An 18,169-nucleotide genomic window follows, 5' to 3' on the forward strand; every position below is an offset into this window, starting at 1 on the left:
AGGTATTCTGGCCCACACCGTTTACGCTTGTGTCACCATACTCACAGGTTAGTACAGTACCCTGCGTCCTTTCTATGATGTCACTGTGCCTCCTCCCCTTTCCTAAATCACGTCCCTTTCCTCGAATCAGACCAGTCAGGGAGCTTCTACGGAAACATCTACACATTTCGCTCAAACGACATTAATTTTCCCAGGCATTAAAACGAAACAGCCAGTCCCCCTTTTGTTCCCGGTACATCCTACTTTTCAACAAGTGCAAGATACTACGGACGCTAAAATTAAATATTTCCACATCTGAAATACCTGTATTATTTATCAAAAAACATGTGCCTCTAATGCTATGAACTTACAACTTAGTTATGTGTTAGTTATGTGTGTACTTGCTACTTGCAAGGAACACCTTGAGTTTCAGGTCGCAAGTTCGATTGCTCATTTGAAAGCATTATTATGTCAGTTAGGGCAGGTAAAATATTACTTGATAATGACTCACAATGTACATCAGGAGGGCGACAGAAAATGAATATCCCGGTGGTGCAGAGATCAACCTTATATGGGACGTATATATTACACTCCACAAAATGGACATCGTCAACTTCAAGAAATGTGCAAAACAAACATTAACTTGCGCCAGGAACACTGAATGAAAAATGACTCTCCACAGTGATCACAAAGTTTCGCATTATCAAGACCGAAGATGAACTCCTTTGGAGTAACAAATCGTGCAAGACGTTCAGATAGGTATTCACATTGAAAGAATGCATGCAGCATCATGCTGGTGTAACAAGGTGATGAGAACTGATGGAATGTGATGCCACGCAACCGAAAGCGAAACAGTCCATCGTGGAGCTTACCATAAAAATGGCTATTCTTTAAGGCAAAGCTGCAGTAAACCGATAATATGTTTTATAGGCACGGAAAAAACAAACATCCAGAGACAGAATTTGTCCATTGGCTACAGTGGTATGAATTGCAATGTCACACACTTTTCAGGAGGGATAGAGTGCTCTAAAGGGGTACGACATTTATACACAGACCAGGAATCAAGCAAAAGCAAGTTATTTTGACCAGATATTGGCCGAAAGCAGTGCTCAAACCATAGTTATAGTTTTCTTACGCCCATTTCCCACTTTTCTTGCTGTGACGTAAATATTCCCTATTATTCTTGCCTGACCATGCACATGAAAAAGAATTTTATGAGGCCACCCATTGCTCCTTTGAAATCACTGTAATCTATGTTGTGAGCAATTTGATGTGCATAACGTAGTAGATCACTATTACGCACATCCTGTAAATTGCATAGATCATCCTTCAAACGCGTAGACACCAGGTTTTGTAACAAGTGCGCCTTGTTCTCCCTTGAATATCTGTAGTTTTTCTTATCCACTACATGGCCATATTGCTATGGACCTATTCGAATTCTGGTCGTAATTGTTTTTCGCTCTGCTGTGGATGATCTTCCACGTACGTAATTACGTTTAGTACCCGCTGCTTGACAACGATTGTCCTTTATTATGTTTCACTGGAGACGGAATTTTTGGCTTCCTGTCCGACAAAGATGATGAACTGCGTGGCTCGACACCTGTTTCAGTGTCACTTTCACTTCCTGAGCACGTATCGTCGTCATTGCACTCCTCATGTACATTGTCCACACAGTCGAGCGCATACGACGCCATGCATTCCACTGATTCATTTTGCAGAAACACGAATGTTTCATCTGCCACTTCTTTTTCAATCTGAGAAATTCCTTGTGTTCATTTTTGACGAATTGTGAACTTCGGCAACGTTGTTGTAGATATAATGAAATGTTTTCTTTGTTTATCGCTGCCATTGATCTGTTTTGTATTATCATCTGTAGGAGTTAAGCACTGTCGAATGTTACTTGTCGACTAAGCAGTTCAACTAAGCTTCGTAGCCTGAAGCTGTGCTCACCATTGGATACCGCCAGTTCCGCTCCCTGTTTCCATTAGCAACAAATATTGTAGTTGCATGTTAGGCGAAATGTGGGGCGTCGAAATCTGGAAACTTCATTGGCCTTTTGTGACATCGCACTCAAGGGATTCATTGTAAGTAATAGTAACTGTGAGCAACTGGTCCTACTACATATCCAAATCTACGTACGTCAGAAGAGGAAAAGTTACTTTTCATGGATAAGTACCATAAAGATCTAAATCCAGAGCCATCTTTGGTGTTGAAAATATGTAAAGCATGTATTTACATACACATACTAGATAAATCTGCTAATGTGGGGGTGTGCTGACAGCAGTTCATTGAATGTATACACATACAGAGCAGATGGAGGGGTAGGAAAGTAGTGTTTAACGTCCCGTCGACGACGAGGTCATTAGAGACGGTGCACAAGCTCGAATTAGGGAAGGATGGGGAAGGAAATCGGCCGTGCCCTTTTAAATGAACCATCTCGGCATTTGCCTGAAGTGATCTAGGGAAATCACGGGAAACCTAAATCAGGATGGCCGGACGCGGGATTGAACCGTCGTCCTCCCGAATGCGAGTCCAGTGTACAGAGCAGATAGATAAGTTTTGTATATGACAGAGTGAGTCATTACATCGAGCTTATAAAGATTTTTAAACCACTGTGTTGATTTTAAAGTAGTCACAATAAGAAATTGTAGCACTAGTACCTTTCTCATGAAGAATGATTCTTAATGTCTAATTTCTTACTAAAAGTGACCTACAATGAATAAAACTACTATTAATTTAGTACACGAATAATGTAGACTAAACATATGTCCCCAAAAATGCGAAGTCAGAGGAATTTCTCCCCTCCCCCCTCCAAAAGAGGTTTCCTATAAATCCAAAATTTGTTGCATGTCATAACTCCAAATTTACGTAATTGGTTGCAGAGAAGTTTCTACGAGCTAAGGCCTTGCAGATGCTGACTCCCAGAATTCACAGTTGCCTAAATAACCTTCAAAATTTACTTTGCCGTTTGAGTTGCTTGATGGCTATTAATGTAAGATGTAAAAATGCTTTAACACTAAAAGAGGCCTCGATCTTCGATGATATTACAAAATTTTACAGTTAGCAGGATTCTGCGATTTTAGCAATCACGGACGCCACTCGTTTTCAAACATAATATCAGTTTATTAAAGGACATAATTTCACTCAACGATCAATATACTGTTCTTTCATCATGTCTCATCTCTTCGCTTTGTTTGCAGCCTGTATACTAATTTTTTACCTCAAGTAATTTTCATAAGCTTTCATTCATATTTGTAGTTACTTAAGCAAATTGGAATACTTGACTTTACTTTTGAACACTGTCAAAACTATACGATTGTACTTTTCAATAACTAAATGGCAGTATTTATTAAACACTCCCTCAGGATAAAGTTGTCTTCTGTAGCAGGATCTAAATTAATTTTCTCTCCCATTACCCATTATATTTGTTTATATCTTTTACTGTCTCGCACATCCGTTAAAAGCTATTGGCACATGTTGTTTGTTGTAGTCTTCAGTCCTGAGGCTGGTTTGATGCAGCTCTCCATGCTACTCTATCCTGTGCAAGATTCTTCATCTCCCAGTACTCACTGCAACCTATATCCTTCTGAATCTGCTTAGTGTATTCATCTCTTGGTCTCCCTCTATGATTTTTACCCTCCACACTGCCCTCCAAAGCTAAATTTGTGATCCCTTGATGCCTCAGAACATGTCCTACCAACCAGTCCCTTCTTCTTGTCAAGTTGTGCCACAAACTCCTCTTCTCCCCAATTCTATTCAGTACCTCCTCATTAGTTATGTACCCATCTAATCTTCAACATTCTTCTGTAGCACCACATTTCGAAAGCTTCTATTCTCTTCTTGTCCAAACTATTTATCGTCAATGTTTCACTTCCATACATGGCTACACTCCATACAAATACTTTCAGAAACGACTTCCTGACACTTAAATCTATACTCGGTGTTAAGGGGCTCCGGAACGCCCTATACTTGCAATGTTAAAATAACGCTTATAAATTACATCTTTCCTCACAAAGTATTTGAGGTAGGAAGTTGAACTTTTTACAGATTATTTATTGGAATATGGGCTACAACTTAACACAGGGATTTTACAAAATTTTAGTTCAGTTATTAAAGATGATTTTCTTTCAATTGTAATTAAAATTCACAACATTTTTTTGCAATTTTTTATTTATATATTCAAAAATATACAGTTTTTTTGGAAAAAGACTGTGTTAAATTATGCAGAAGGTACTGTGTAACATTTACTGAAAGTTTGAAACAAATATGTTTGGAAGATCCTTAGAAAACATGTAATTAGTATGAGAAAATAAAGTTTTGGGAATCGAGCGACAAAGATTGGATTAACTTTTTAGTGCATTCCAGGTCCATAGGATGGATTATCTTCATCCTCTGCAAACTCCTCCTCCAGCTTCCTCTTGTTCCTCCTCCTGTTTACTCTTGCTTGTATTTCTAGACTCTTTACAGCCCTGTCTGCAGCCCGAAGGCGTTCCTTGTCTAAAGCAAGCATCGCTCGTACCATGTTAGAACCTATCTTCATTCCCATATTTCTAAATACCTTGCACCTTACAACGTTGCCATCATTGAAAGTCGCAACAGCATCATACACACCAAAGTGAAGTGTTTCTATTCCAACAAATACAGTCTTGGGGATTCTCGACCATATAACACTATTTACACTTTCATTGGGGTTTTGATTTTTTCCGTGAATACACTTTTTCAACAGTTCAGGTGCTGCTAAGTCTCTGAGAATAGGTTTTATCACCTCCATTATTGCATGAGGCAGACTATGCTTATGAGTGTACACTTCACCAGTTAGCAATCCTTTGTTATATTTACACCAACTGTCTTCTTTGGGACACAAGCTATGTTGGGGATTTTCATCGTGTTTGTTGTTTACAGTAATAACACATACCTTTGGCTTTCCAACATTTCTCCTTTTCTTAAAAGCCTTCAGAGGATTTCTAATAACTTTACTTTTACTCATTATTATACTTCAACAAAACAGAGACTCAAGAAACAGAATTAATTACGAATATTTTCGAGATAACGTCAGAGTAAATAAACATGAAACAATCGACAATCACACCAGCGATATATATTGAACCATCACAGGTTAGCCACAACACATACTTTATCTCACATCACTAAAATGTACCTGATGAACACGGACGTTAATAATAACACCATTTGACAGCAGTTTAACAGCGCCACAGTGGGTCACGCCCACGTAGAACACATTTCAAAAAAAATTAAAAATAGTTGTAGTCTTCGGAATTGAATAAATTATATATCTATTAAAAGGTAATAGTCTGCAGATTCAGAAAACGCAAAAAAGTAAAAATTGAACTTTTCATGATTTTGAGCCTTTCCGGAGCCCCTTAACAAATTTCTCTTCTTCAGAAACGCTTTTCTTGCCATTGCCAGTCTACATTTTATATCCTCTCTAGTTCGACAATCATCAGTTACTTTGCTCCCCAAATAACAAAACTCCTTTACTACTTTAAGTGTCTCATTTCCTAATCTAATTCCCTCAGCATCACCCGACTTAATTCGACTACATTCCATTATCCTCGTTTTGCTTTTGTTGATGTTCATCTTATATCCTCCTTTCAAAACACTGTCCATTCCATTCAACTTCTCTTCCAAGTCCTTTGCTGTCTCTGACAGAATTACAATGTCATCGGCGAACCTCAAAGTTTTCATTTCTTCTCCATGGATTTTGATACCTATTCCGAATTTTTCTTTTGTTTCCTTTATTGCTTGCTCAATATACAGATTGAATAACATCGGGGAGAGGCTACAACCCTGTCTCACTCCCTTCCCAACCGCTGCTTCCCTTTCATGTCCCTCGACTCTTATAACTGCCAACTGCTTTCTGTACAAATTGTAAATAGCCTTTCGCTCCCTGTATTTTACCCCTGCCACCTTTAGAATTTGAAAGAGAGTATTCCAGTCAAAATTGTCAAAAGCTTTCTCTAAGTTTACAAATGCTAGAAACGTAGGTTTGCCTTTCCTTAACCTTTCTTCTAAGATAAATCGTAAGGTCAGTATTGCCTCACGTGTTCCAATATTTCTACGGAATCCAAACTGATCTGCCCAAGGTTGGCTTCTACTAGTTTTTCCATTCGTCTGTAAAGAATTCGCGTTAGCATTTTGCAGCTGTGGCTTATTAAACTGACAGTTCGGTAATTTTCACATCTGTGAACACCTGCTTTCTTTGGGATTGGAATTATTATATTCTTCTTGAAGTCTGAGGGTATGTCACCTGTCTCATACATCTTGCTCACCAGATGGTAGAGTTTTGTCAGGACTGGCTCTCCCAAGGCTGTCAGTAGTTCTAATGGAATGTTGTCTACTCCCGGGCCGTGTTTCGACTCTGGTCTTTCAGTGCTCTGTCAAACCCTTCACGCAGTATTGTATCTCCCATTTCGTCTTCATCTACTTTCTCTTCCATTTCCAGAATATTGTCCTAAAGTACGTCGCCCTTGTATAGACCCTCTATATACTACTTCCACCTCTCTGCTTTCCCTTCTTTGCTCAGAACTGGGTTTCCATCTGAGCTCTTGATATTCATACAAGTGGTTCTCTTTTCTCCAAAGGTCTCTTTAATTTTCCTGTAGGCAGTATCTATCTTAGCCCTAGTGAGATAAGCGTCTACATCCTTACATTTGTCCTCTAGCCATCCCTGCTTAACCATTTTGCACTTCCTGTCGATCTCATTTTTCAGACGTTTGTATTCCTTTTTGCCTGCTTCATTTACTGCATTTTTATATTTTCTCCTTTCATCAGTTAAATTCAGTATTTCTTCTGTTACCCAAGGATTTCTACTAGCCCTTGTCTTTGTACATACTTGATCCTCTGCTGCCTTCAGTACTTCATCCCTCAGAGCTACCCATTGTTCTTCTACTGTATTTCTTTCCCCCATTTGTGACAATTGCTCCCTCATGCTCTCCCTGAAACTCTGTACAACCTCTGGTTTAATCAGTTTTTCCAGGTACTATCTCCTAAAATTCCCATCTTTTTGCAGTTTCTTCAGCTTTAATCTACAGTTCATAACCAATAAATTGTGGTCAGAGTCCACATCTGCCCCTGGAAATGTCTTACAATTTAATACCAGGTTCCTAAATCTCTGTCTTACCATTATATAATCTATCTGATACCTTCTAGTATTTCCAGGATTCTTCCATGTGTACAACCTTCTCCTATGATTCTTGAACCAAATGTTAGCTATGATTAAGTTATGCTCTGTGCAAAATTCTACCAGACGGCTTCCTCTTTCATTTCTTTCCCCCAATCCATATTCACCTACTATGTTTCCTTCTCTCCCTTTTCCTACTGACGATTTCCACTCACCCATGACTATTAAATTTTCGTCTCCCTTCACTATCTGAGTAATTTGTTTTATTTTATCACACATTTCTTCAATTTCTTCGTCATCTCCAGAGCTAGTTGCCATATAAACTTGTATTATTGTAGTAGGTGTGGGCTTCGTGTCCATCTTGGCCACAATAATGCGTTCACTATGCTGTTTGTAGTAGCTTTCCCGCATTCCTATTTTCCTATTCATTATTAAACCTACTCCTGCATTACCCCTATTTGATTTTGTATTTATAACCCTGTATTCACCTGACCAAAAGTCTTGTTCCTCCTGCCACCGAACTTCACTAATTCCCACTATATCTAACTTTAACCTATCCATTTCCCTTTTTAAATTTTCTAACCTACCTGCCCTCCCCCATGACCCATGGACCTTGCCGTTGGTGGGGAGGCTTGCGTGCCTCAGCGATACAGATAGCCGTACCGTAGGTGCAACCACAACGGAGGGGTATCTGTTGAGTGGCCAGACGAACGTGTGGTTCCTGAAGAGGGGCAGCAGCCTTTTCAGTAGTTGCAAGGGCAACAGTCTGGATGATTGACTGATGTGGCCTTGTAACAATAACCAAAACGGCCTTGCTGTGCTGGTACTGCGAACGGTTGAAAGCAAGGGGAACCTACAGCCGTAATTTTTCCCGAGGGCATGCAGCTTTACTGTATGATTAAATGATGATGGCGTCCTCTTGGGTAAAATATTCCGGAGGTAAAATAGTCCCCCATTTGGATCTCCGAGCGGCGACTACTCAAGAGGATGTCGTTATCAGGAGAAATGAAAAAGCTTGCACAGGATAGAGTAGCATGGAGAGCTGCATCAAACCAGTCTCAGGACTGAAGACCACAACAACAACAACAACCTACCTGCCCGATTAAGGGACCTGACATTCCACGCTCCGATCAGCAGAACGCCAGTTTTCTTTCCCTTGATATGACGTCCTCTTGAGTAGTCCCCGCCCGGAGATCCGAATGGGGGACTATTTTACTTCCGGAATATTTTACCCAATAGGACGCCATCATAATTTAACAATACAGTAAAGCTGCATGCCCTCGGGAAAAATTACGACTGTAGTTTCCCCTTGCTTTCAGCCGTTCGCATTACCAGCACAGCAAGGCCGTTTTGGTTAGTGTTACAAGGCCAGACGTATTTTGCGCTAATCACAATGAATTAACACCGAAAACTAAATACACAATTTTAATAAGGCTTTAAATTTGAATAATGCAAAACGGAAAGAAATATTAACAATGATTTTACAAAATACGTTGCAAAGTGTCAGTTCAAGCAGAGCGCAACTTCTCCTGGTAACGAGTTGCCATGTTTTAATTGCGCTTCCCTGTCACAGTCTCCACAGCCGATAGCTCTTATACCCTCCCCGTTTCTAGTAGTCCCAGTACTCTATAGACTTCTTAATTGTGTGCTTTAAATGCCTAAACCAGTTTATAAAATCCGTCTGGTTTTTCCTTCTTTAGTAGTAGACGTAGTAGACAGAGCTATACCAGTCAAATATTAGGAGCCGAAATTAAGTTTACAGTGATATGTGTGTTTCCCTTGTAACGGTCAGGAATATGCATACAACTAATTGTGCTGCTTGCGATAAAATATTCTTGCTAATGTAATCTTTGTTAGGTGTACCACTGACAAATTTCTTAGAGTATGAATCAGTAATAACTTAGATATCTTCTGAAACTACAGTTAAATTTGTGAGATCCACTTCCGTTGTTAACATTCATTAATTTATTTCAATACAGAATACTAGCGACGCAGTTCTCAAGTCTGTTTACGAGAAGCACGTCGAGAAAGATAAGATTCCAATACGCAACAAGGAAATATTTGAGAGAATATGCAACTCACATAAAAATGCAGCACTGATAACTGACGTTGTGTACAGAGCGTACAAGAGGTCAACAAAATGTCCTGTAATAAGCGCTCAGGAGTACATGAGTATTCAGACGGCTGTAGCCTTCAGGAAAGGAAGCCCTTATCGTGAACTCATTAACTATCAGTAAGTATTTTTTTAAAAAGTTTGCAACCAAGTCACTTCCTTTTTATGTCAAATTCCATTATTAATTACTTTTGTTCATGTAATCTTATTTTAAATCTGAAAAGCACACGTGACGGAGAAAAAAGACAAGGAGATGTCCCTGAAGCAATGTGTAGGTCGAAATTTCTGCTTTACGAAGAAAAGGTGAAAAGTTCTCACTCTATATAAATGAAAATTATCATTTTTCGAACAAACAATTACTTCATATCCTCTCTGCAGTTTTCCTATTGTAAAAACTCCTTTGTAAACTGGTGCACTGCCCTGAAGAAGGATGAAATTTTTTAATCCAGGCCTCTACATCGCCACTGGTTCTCACCCGATCATCTGATATCTGTTTCCTTTCTGACATGAAATAGTGACTCACTTCCCATCGACAATAACAAACCAGTAACGTAGTCTATCGAAATTTTCTTAAAACAGTTCAGATATAGTCAGGAAATTCCTGCACATATTTAGTTCTTATTAGAGTTGTGAAACTACCGTAGACTATCGTAAGAAATTGTAAACTACAGTAGGTTTCCTAATAGCTTGGGTCAGCTAATATCGTAACCGTGTCACCTGTACATTAGGAGCGTTGCGGATCTGTTAGGTGTTACCTGAGTTCGATCGCTTTGTTTGCATATGCTACCAGTGTCTTACTATAGTCCTCCACAAACTGGAACGGTGAACCGTCTGGAAACTGAATGTGCATATATAAAGGGCACCATAACCTACGGAAAATTTTCGTTGTACATAGTTATCCTCCTGCCTGTTACTTAAAATAAACAGTATTTCTAGCTAAGTTGAAACTGTCCTTTAGTTCAAGCTTCATTCGAAAATTGCTGATTTGTAACGTGAAACAGAGGGATGATGTGTACAGAGTTGTGATACAGTGTTAGAAAACGCAATTTCCTCGAATAAAAGGGTAAAATTAAAAAAAAAATACATTAAGCAAAATGGAAAAAAAAGAAAATCACATCAAAAATAGCTTCAATACCTCGTCGAGCTTATGTAAAACATGTTTCTCTTATTGATAAATAAGTTTCACACTTATCAGTTATAATAGGAAACTCTTGCGTTTGATACTGTTCTACTGAATACAAACTAACAAAGATGCTTATATAGATTTTTTGTGTTCGTGCATTTAAACTATACTTGTATCAAAAGTTATTGTTTTGGTTACATAAAAGCGTAGGAGTTACGCGAGCAGTTTACTTATAAAATGCAGTTTATATTTTGTGAGGATATAAGATACACAATGGATCAACACTGAATGGCGTACGGTTCTCATTATGTGCAAAACAAACAAAGAAACAAACAAAAAACAGTTCCTCTCTCACATATTCATTTATGTTTCTTTCTCTGCCAAATCTATCAGTACTACTGGTTATGTTACCGCTTACTACATCATGCATGTAGTGTCCCAAAACTACCAAACCACAGTTTTGGCAGAGCGTCTCACACTTGTGACACCAAGCGTGTAAAATGTTTTCTCGCTATGTAATATATAGCGACAAAATTCCTGTATGACTGTGGCGTTAGCTTTTCCTCTCTGCTATATGCATGATAGTAGTATTGTGGCGGAGCTATGCTGCTCTTTATTAAACTGATAGTAGTTACACATGTATCACTACAAGAAGATAGTACATGCTCTGATAATGGTCTGTATATACAAGCAGCATTCGAAATGCATTCCACAGACAAGCTAGGCTAACAGCACGTGCACAAATAATTCAGAGTACAGTCACAAAAAAACAGGCAGCGCTGTTGTCGAAAGATTATATGTCCATCAAACTGTCGAAGTCAACACGTTCATGAACCAGAAAAACTAAACCTCTCGTTCTGTTACCTATTATTACCCGAGCTGAACTGCTAGAGAACAGATCCAGTGTACAAAGTGTGCCTACGAGCGCAGCGATTTGTGTCCACTTTTCGTCACGTTCTGTGACGGGATGCCGTCTCTAGTTTCGTTTATGAAAATTTGATAACGATATATTGCTGCCACATCCTGCTACATTGTATCCCGCATGTAGGGCCAAAAACGACTCCTCCAGTGTCTTCTGAGATAGTGACGGAATGTTGTTGGTTTGATTTGTCTGGTGTCGGTGTCCTGTATACCGATGTCCATCGGGTTGGACTTGGGTGGCGAGGGTCTTCGCTTGTCTCACGTGGCTGGTGGCCTGGGAGCGCCCCTGCACCTGTACTTGTTTCCCAGTGTTGCCTAGCAGAGGCATGGAGCGAGGGGTGATGTGGCCAGTGGATCAACGACTGGTGGCATCCAGACCGGAAGGTGAATAGAACCCAGGATGGTGAGCGTTTCTCTGATTGGGCAGAGAATCAGAGTTAGGATGCTTGCTGGTAAACTTGTAAGAAATATCGTACTTATATAGAATCGAAGGCCCACTGTCGCAACTCTTGTGTTATTTCTGTGACGTTCACCAAACGAAGCTAACAACGGCCTGTGATCTGTTATCAGATGGAACTTAGCATAATACAAATAAACGTGCAAGGTAATTTGAGAGTCAGTGCTTCTCTCTCAGTTTGAGACAATGTTTTATGCGTTGGCAATTGGTTGTTCTGAGGTACCTGAGGTAATATGGATCAGTACTGCGGACAAACAGTATTGTAATGGGTCTGTAGCCGCCAACAGTCCTTTACCTGGAATGTATATTGCTAAGCCAAATCCCGATTGCAACATATATTTTTATGTTTGAAAGGCCTGCACAGATACCACAGGGCAGGAGAAAGAGGTACGTTTTTTGTGGTAAATTGTTCAATGAGTTCACGAATCTCCCACTTGGGGCATAAATGTGGCACAGCAGAAATTAAAAGAAAGAAAAAAAATAACATCCTTATAGAGCTTAAGCAAATTTAGATGAGTTACCGTTGCCGAAAACCTGTTCAAAACAAGAAATTTTATGGTGAACCAGTTTTCATTTCCAGAATGAATTTTTCACACTGCAGCAGAGTGTGCACTGATGTGAAATTTCATGGCATATTAAAAGTGTGTGCCGGATCGGGTTTCGAACTCTGAACTCTGTCAAGACGGATGGTGAAACGTGCTTGGGTAGCTCAGTTTGTAGACCACTTACCCGTGAAAGACAAAGTTCCCCGTTCTAGTCCGACTCACAGTTATAATCTGCCAGAAAGTTCCTGCATTCAGTTCATCTGTTTGTTAAAAATACACGTTCCACGAACAATTCTAAACGAAGAGTAAACATTCTCGTCTTTCGGATACTGTAGCTCCTCGTATTTTCTGTGCTTGCTAAGAAAAGTTAGAGAAGAATTCTGCCTTATGTAAGATACCGTTCCATAGTTCACTTAGTATCAACATTTTTCAGCAATTTATGTGCTATCTTCAGTCGGATTTTTCCTTATTTTCTTTTTGAAAAACTTTTATTACACGTTAACCTCTTGTGTAGTTGATACGAATGTTCAGCTCAAAGATATTTATCTTTACAAACGAGCGATTATTGGGAGTCAAATATTTTGCATTAGTTTACATACAGTATACCTTAAAACGTGTGTCACAGAGTGGAGGTATTAAATATGATTCATGCTTAAAGATTTAAGTCTAGGATACTAAATTTTGGAAATAAAACGTTTATGTATTTGGTGGCATACCTCACATGAGGCTATTACATGTGTATGTTGGTAGTTTTATATCTGCCATATAATCTGGAACTTGCCAGCTCCAAACAAGGAAAGGTTTTTAATTTTTCTATTTTTCGTCACATTTCAGACTGTGAACCAATATAATATCGCGTTATTTAGCACGTTATTTGCTGTTTATCTCATATTTGGTGTTTCTTCCTTATTTATGACGAGTTAAAGCAGTTATTTCTTTTGCTGCAGTTTTTCACTTGTTGTCGCCATTTCCTTCTGTTAGACACGCATTTTATACATTTTATCAGCAAATCACAAGCTTTGTGCCGCTAGTTTACGTGTTATTATAGCTATGTGTTCATTTGTTTCGTTTCAAAGTGTGTTGACATTTGAAATATTTCTTACGCGTGTGTGCTCACGCGCGCGCGCGCGCGTTTGTGTGTGTGTGTGTGTGTGTGTGTGTGTGTGTGTGTGAAAGAGAGGGAGAGAGAGAGAGAGAGAGAGAGAGAGAGATACGTTAGTACTAAAGCTCACCGGTCTGGAAGGGTTTGGAGAGTGTATAAAGTATATCTGAGGGACGCAGAAAACAATGCATTTGTTGTCGTAATGCGGAAACGGAGTGATTCATCTGACGCCCAATTGGGTATGGTCAATGGGTTTCGGGCCACAGGTGGAAGCATTTCCGAAGTCCCTAAGTTTGTAAGCTATTCGTGTGCCGGCGTGGTTAAAGTATACTGTATACGGCAAAATGGCGCTGTCGAAAACTGTTGTCGGGGCAACTTTGGTGCACCATGGGCCATTGATGACAGAGTCGAGATGTGGCTGCGGAGATGTGTACTGGCGAATAGACGTGCAAATGTTGAGCAACTGACAGATGAATCAAGGCCCTACGAACAGTGTTATCTCAACGACCATTCACCGAACGTTGTTGTGTCTGGGCCCCCACAGCTGGCGCCTACTTCATGCACCCATGCAGGCTGCTGTACATTGTTGATTTTTGCTCATCGGTGACGAAGGCTGAAATTAGCTCGTCAGAACCACAAATGGACGTCCGATGAGTGGCGACAGGTGACCTTTTCAGGTGAATCATGTTGTACGCTCCATCATCTCAGAGCAAACATCCTGCAACAATCGTCGTTAGTCTCCAAGCCGGAGGAGGAAGCGTTATGCTCTGTGGAATGTTTTCGTGGTATTCGTTGGATGATTCCGTCATTCAGGAAGTCACAATAAATCAACACAAGTATGCATCTATCCTTGGGAACCATGTCCATCCAGACAAAGTAGACATTGCAACAGTATAGATTATTCTCGCATGCCTCCCATCAGACGCAAATTCTCAAATATCCACACACTACCAACGCGGTGTCCCTTGCCAATTATCCTCATTACTTGCTACATTGCGCCTATTCCCATAAGAGTTCGAACCTAGAATGCATTTGCGATGAAGAGATCGTTTGCCGTCTCTCCTTAATTATAGGGTCTGTTCTTTCGGATATATTCATTATGTTCAACTGAGTCTTCTTTGCTGTTCTAGGATCACTGCTGGGCTGTACTTTCCAAAGAAAGTACAGATTTTCCAAACACATCATATCATCCCACTTGCTGTATTTGGCGACTCCGTTGCATCCTTTCAATCTTTTCATGGGCTCCGTAATAGCGTCTCAGAAAGATATTGATGTCTGCCTGGTGTGTACCTGACAACTGTTGCGCTGGAATCGCCTGGTTTTCTGAATATACTGCTCTTGTATTCCGGTTTCTGTGCGTTTAGGCGACGGCTTTTATATGACGTCCAGGGTGATATAGATGTTTTGAAGTGCCTGGCGTCTCCATAAGACAATAATTTTTCGTAAGCACAATCAAGTCCAAATACGAAGCCAGGAACGTCAGGGAAGAACTACATTTAGCACTAAAAGCCCTTTTATTAGCGACACCAACATACGGACAGAACAGAACTGCCTCCTGGTTGGAGAGTGCTACTTTTTACACAAACATCGAGTATTCCACAACACGCTGGCATTACAAACATATGAAAATTCTAGAATCTTCTAGAAATGATAAATATTAAGTAAGAAATATTTTTGGTGATATGATTTGAAGTGGCGACTCCCGCCATGCTAGCCAGTGACGCTAAGCGATATTCCAGATTGCATGCAACACAGCTTGTGGGAATATGTTCATATGGGTACAATAAAACTAAAATAAAGTATTTCTATCAGTTGATAGGAAAGACTTATTACTCCAAAAGTAATAGAGAGAAAATATTAAGAAATACCATAAAGTATGGATTATACTACTGTCTCTGACGACAGGAAACAGAAATACCATCATTGAATAACATACACCCACGTACACATCAGCACTTCCATTCCACATTCGAACTCATCCACATAATTTGAAAATGAACAAAATCGCTCGTAAACTACGATTAGCGAGTCTTCAGTTTTCCTTATTATGGCAAATGAATGAAATTAGAAAGTATGAAAGACTACTGATGCTGGCGTTGTGCAATGAACTGACATAGAAAAAAACGTAGATGAATTAAGTAAACAGTTATAATTACAATGCTGTGCGTTTATTATACGAAAATATGATTACAGATTTTCTATAACTCAGTGTAACAATCTAGCATCAGAGCTATGACCAGAGAAAATAATGTATGCTCCACCAGGATGTATTTCTTGGAAATGAATTGAGGAGGGGGAAGGGAGGAGGGAATGAAGGGAAAGAGGGAGCCCTAGGAGGAAAAACTCAGGAGGAGGAAGTGGAGGATCAAATCTGGTCGGAGGGGTAGATGGAGGGGATGAGGGCATCATTCGGGAGGGGGAATTGGCAGAAGCCACCTTGGGCAAGGGTGTGGTGAGTGTGAAGATAGAGAGCAGGTGGGACGCAAGAGCACAGGTGTGGCAGCGGGTTGGGATGGGAGAGGATGGGAGAGACAAGTGGGTGGGGAGGATCAAGCTTGCAGGAGGTGTAAAGGAGCCGTATCCATTCGAGGAAAAGGAGGAGGTGCGGGAAAGGAATCAGGTCATAAAGGATCCACGTAGGGGACAGGAGATGTATGCGATAGGCGAGGCGGAGCACATGGTGTTCAAGGGTTTGAAGGGACTTATAGTAGATCGGAGGGACGGATATCCATGCAGGGTGTGCATAACGAAGGATGGGGCGGATGAGGGACTTATGAGTGTGGAGGATTGCAGAGGGGTCCAGACCCCATGCTCAGCCAGAGACAGCTCCACCAGTCCACTGCACTTTTATGCCTTGTGTGAGCGCTACTGCCGCCATCTGTATATGTGCATATCGCTATCTCCTGACTTTTGTCAATTCAGTTTCTCACCAGCCTTTGGTTTTGTATGAGAACTTTGCCTTTCAAGTTGGCTACTGCAGTTACAAATTTGGTAACTGTGGAGGACACAAAACTGTTGGCAGTTATTTCGATTTTGCACTTTAATTAACTATAAAGGCATCTTTTCAATTTCATAAACATAAAATATTATTCTTGTCCTTTAAGCATATCAATAACTTCCAAGTCCGTATTTCTTCTTTTCCTTTACTCTGCACAATACCACACTGAAAAGGAAGTAGCTTACCAGGCAACACAATCATAATTCAGAAGCATTATAGCACCTACATGGGGAGAATGTCAGCTGCAGAAGGGAATTCTGGCAGCAAAATCCTCGTTTCTAATATTCATATTTGCAACGTTTTCATGATCAGTTAGAAGCTTACTAGTAAGTATATTTACGGAAAACCGTATTTGGAATCCAACGAAAATGTAATTGTAACTATCGCTAAGGTACATGAAATACTTTGATCTCATTGACAGTTTTTTTTTCATACAGACTGGGCCGTTTCGTTTCAAGTGTTTGAGAGTACCGAATTGTATCCCCCAGAGGCGGCTGCTGTTCTTTTGTTCGTGTGAAGTAATGCTGTGTGATGGTTCGCAGCCTGCTGCAGATGCGGAGTGAAGGGCTGACTCACCGCATCTACTGGAAGCACTGGTTGCTGCGCGATGGTCAGGAGATGCGGGAGTCTCTCAAGCCGGTGACCATCCAGAGCGTGATTCCTGCACTCGCCGTCTTGGTAGCCACGGCGCTGCTGTCACTGTGCTTGCTGCTGCTCGAGAGGAAATCCTACAACAGGCCGGTTCTGAGGGACGCAGCCACAAGCACAGACTAGAAGCGTGCACGTGTTCCACTGCCCAGTGAAGCTGTTGCCACAATCTAACAACACACACAGTCGTGATACCCACTGTTGTGAAAACTGTTACTGTATGACAGTTGCAGAGACTAGTGCCCCAAGAGAAAACCAGATGTCTCTTTAAACCTTTCGTGGTTAGTGGGACACAAGTTTCCGAAGGAGTAATACACAATTTTGACAACTGGGCGTCAGTATTCCGTATCTGTCTAGAGCTACCGCCTAGATGCATTCGGTATTCGGAGAAAAGCACTGCAGACCATGGTGAGGGGGTGGAGGGTGGGGTGGGGGGCGGGGTAGGGGTGCGATATATAAAGGGGTGTGAGCGATCAAATGCGGTGGCGCCTGCTTCTAGTTGGCACTGTACTTCCGTTTCACGAAAATCACATCTCATCACTGCCCTGTCTGTTCCAACAGTCTCTGAAGTAACTAATTGTGTTTTCCTTTATACGATAGACATTGTTCTGTAACATCAGTAGACTTCTTAGAATTCTGATTGCTTGTAAATAATTTCTATTGAGTGGGACGCACATGCTCCAGAAAATTTCATGGTATGTAGAAAATATTAGTGAATGATATGCTAAAGGTACTTTGAAACTGACAATTTCTGTGCAATATTTGATGTTACTTTTTCTATAATTGTCATTCTGATGAAATTACTCTAGAAATAAAAAAATTAACTTTGAAAATCCTAGTTTCGTATGAAAGCATAGACCTAATCAAGTCCATGGGACATGGGGCACACCCCACCGATTTTCCAAATTGGTCAGCTTGAACTTTTATGATAGTATTATTGAACATGACAAATGTCTTTATATTTTTCAAATAGATACATGCAGTGATTGATATTTTACGGTGCACACCAATACGCCGTACCAGTATCTCTGACGAGAAAATATCAGAACAGAAAATTTTGAAATGTGGTACAATAGAATTTCTGCTGCAGTTGAAGAGATGTAAAACAAATGTTGTATCCAAACTTTTAAAATGCCCAGGAA

General features: G+C 40.4%; 1 protein-coding gene across 1 annotated transcript in view; it reads left to right on the top strand.

Moving 5' to 3' along the window:
• Positions 1 to 17,153, top strand: part of LOC126235407 (probable glutamate receptor) — a 120,007-nt gene extending 102,854 nt beyond the window's left edge. The window contains exons 6-7 of the mRNA XM_049944129.1: positions 9,100 to 9,353; positions 16,922 to 17,153. Of these exons, the coding sequence (XP_049800086.1) occupies positions 9,100 to 9,353; positions 16,922 to 17,153 (486 nt within the window). The remainder of the gene's footprint in view (positions 1 to 9,099; positions 9,354 to 16,921) is intronic.
• The last annotated feature ends 1,016 nt before the right edge of the window (positions 17,154 to 18,169 follow it).

The sequence above is a fragment of the Schistocerca nitens genome, chromosome 2 (assembly GCF_023898315.1).
Source record: "Schistocerca nitens isolate TAMUIC-IGC-003100 chromosome 2, iqSchNite1.1, whole genome shotgun sequence".
Taxonomy (NCBI): Eukaryota; Metazoa; Arthropoda; class Insecta; order Orthoptera; family Acrididae; genus Schistocerca; species Schistocerca nitens.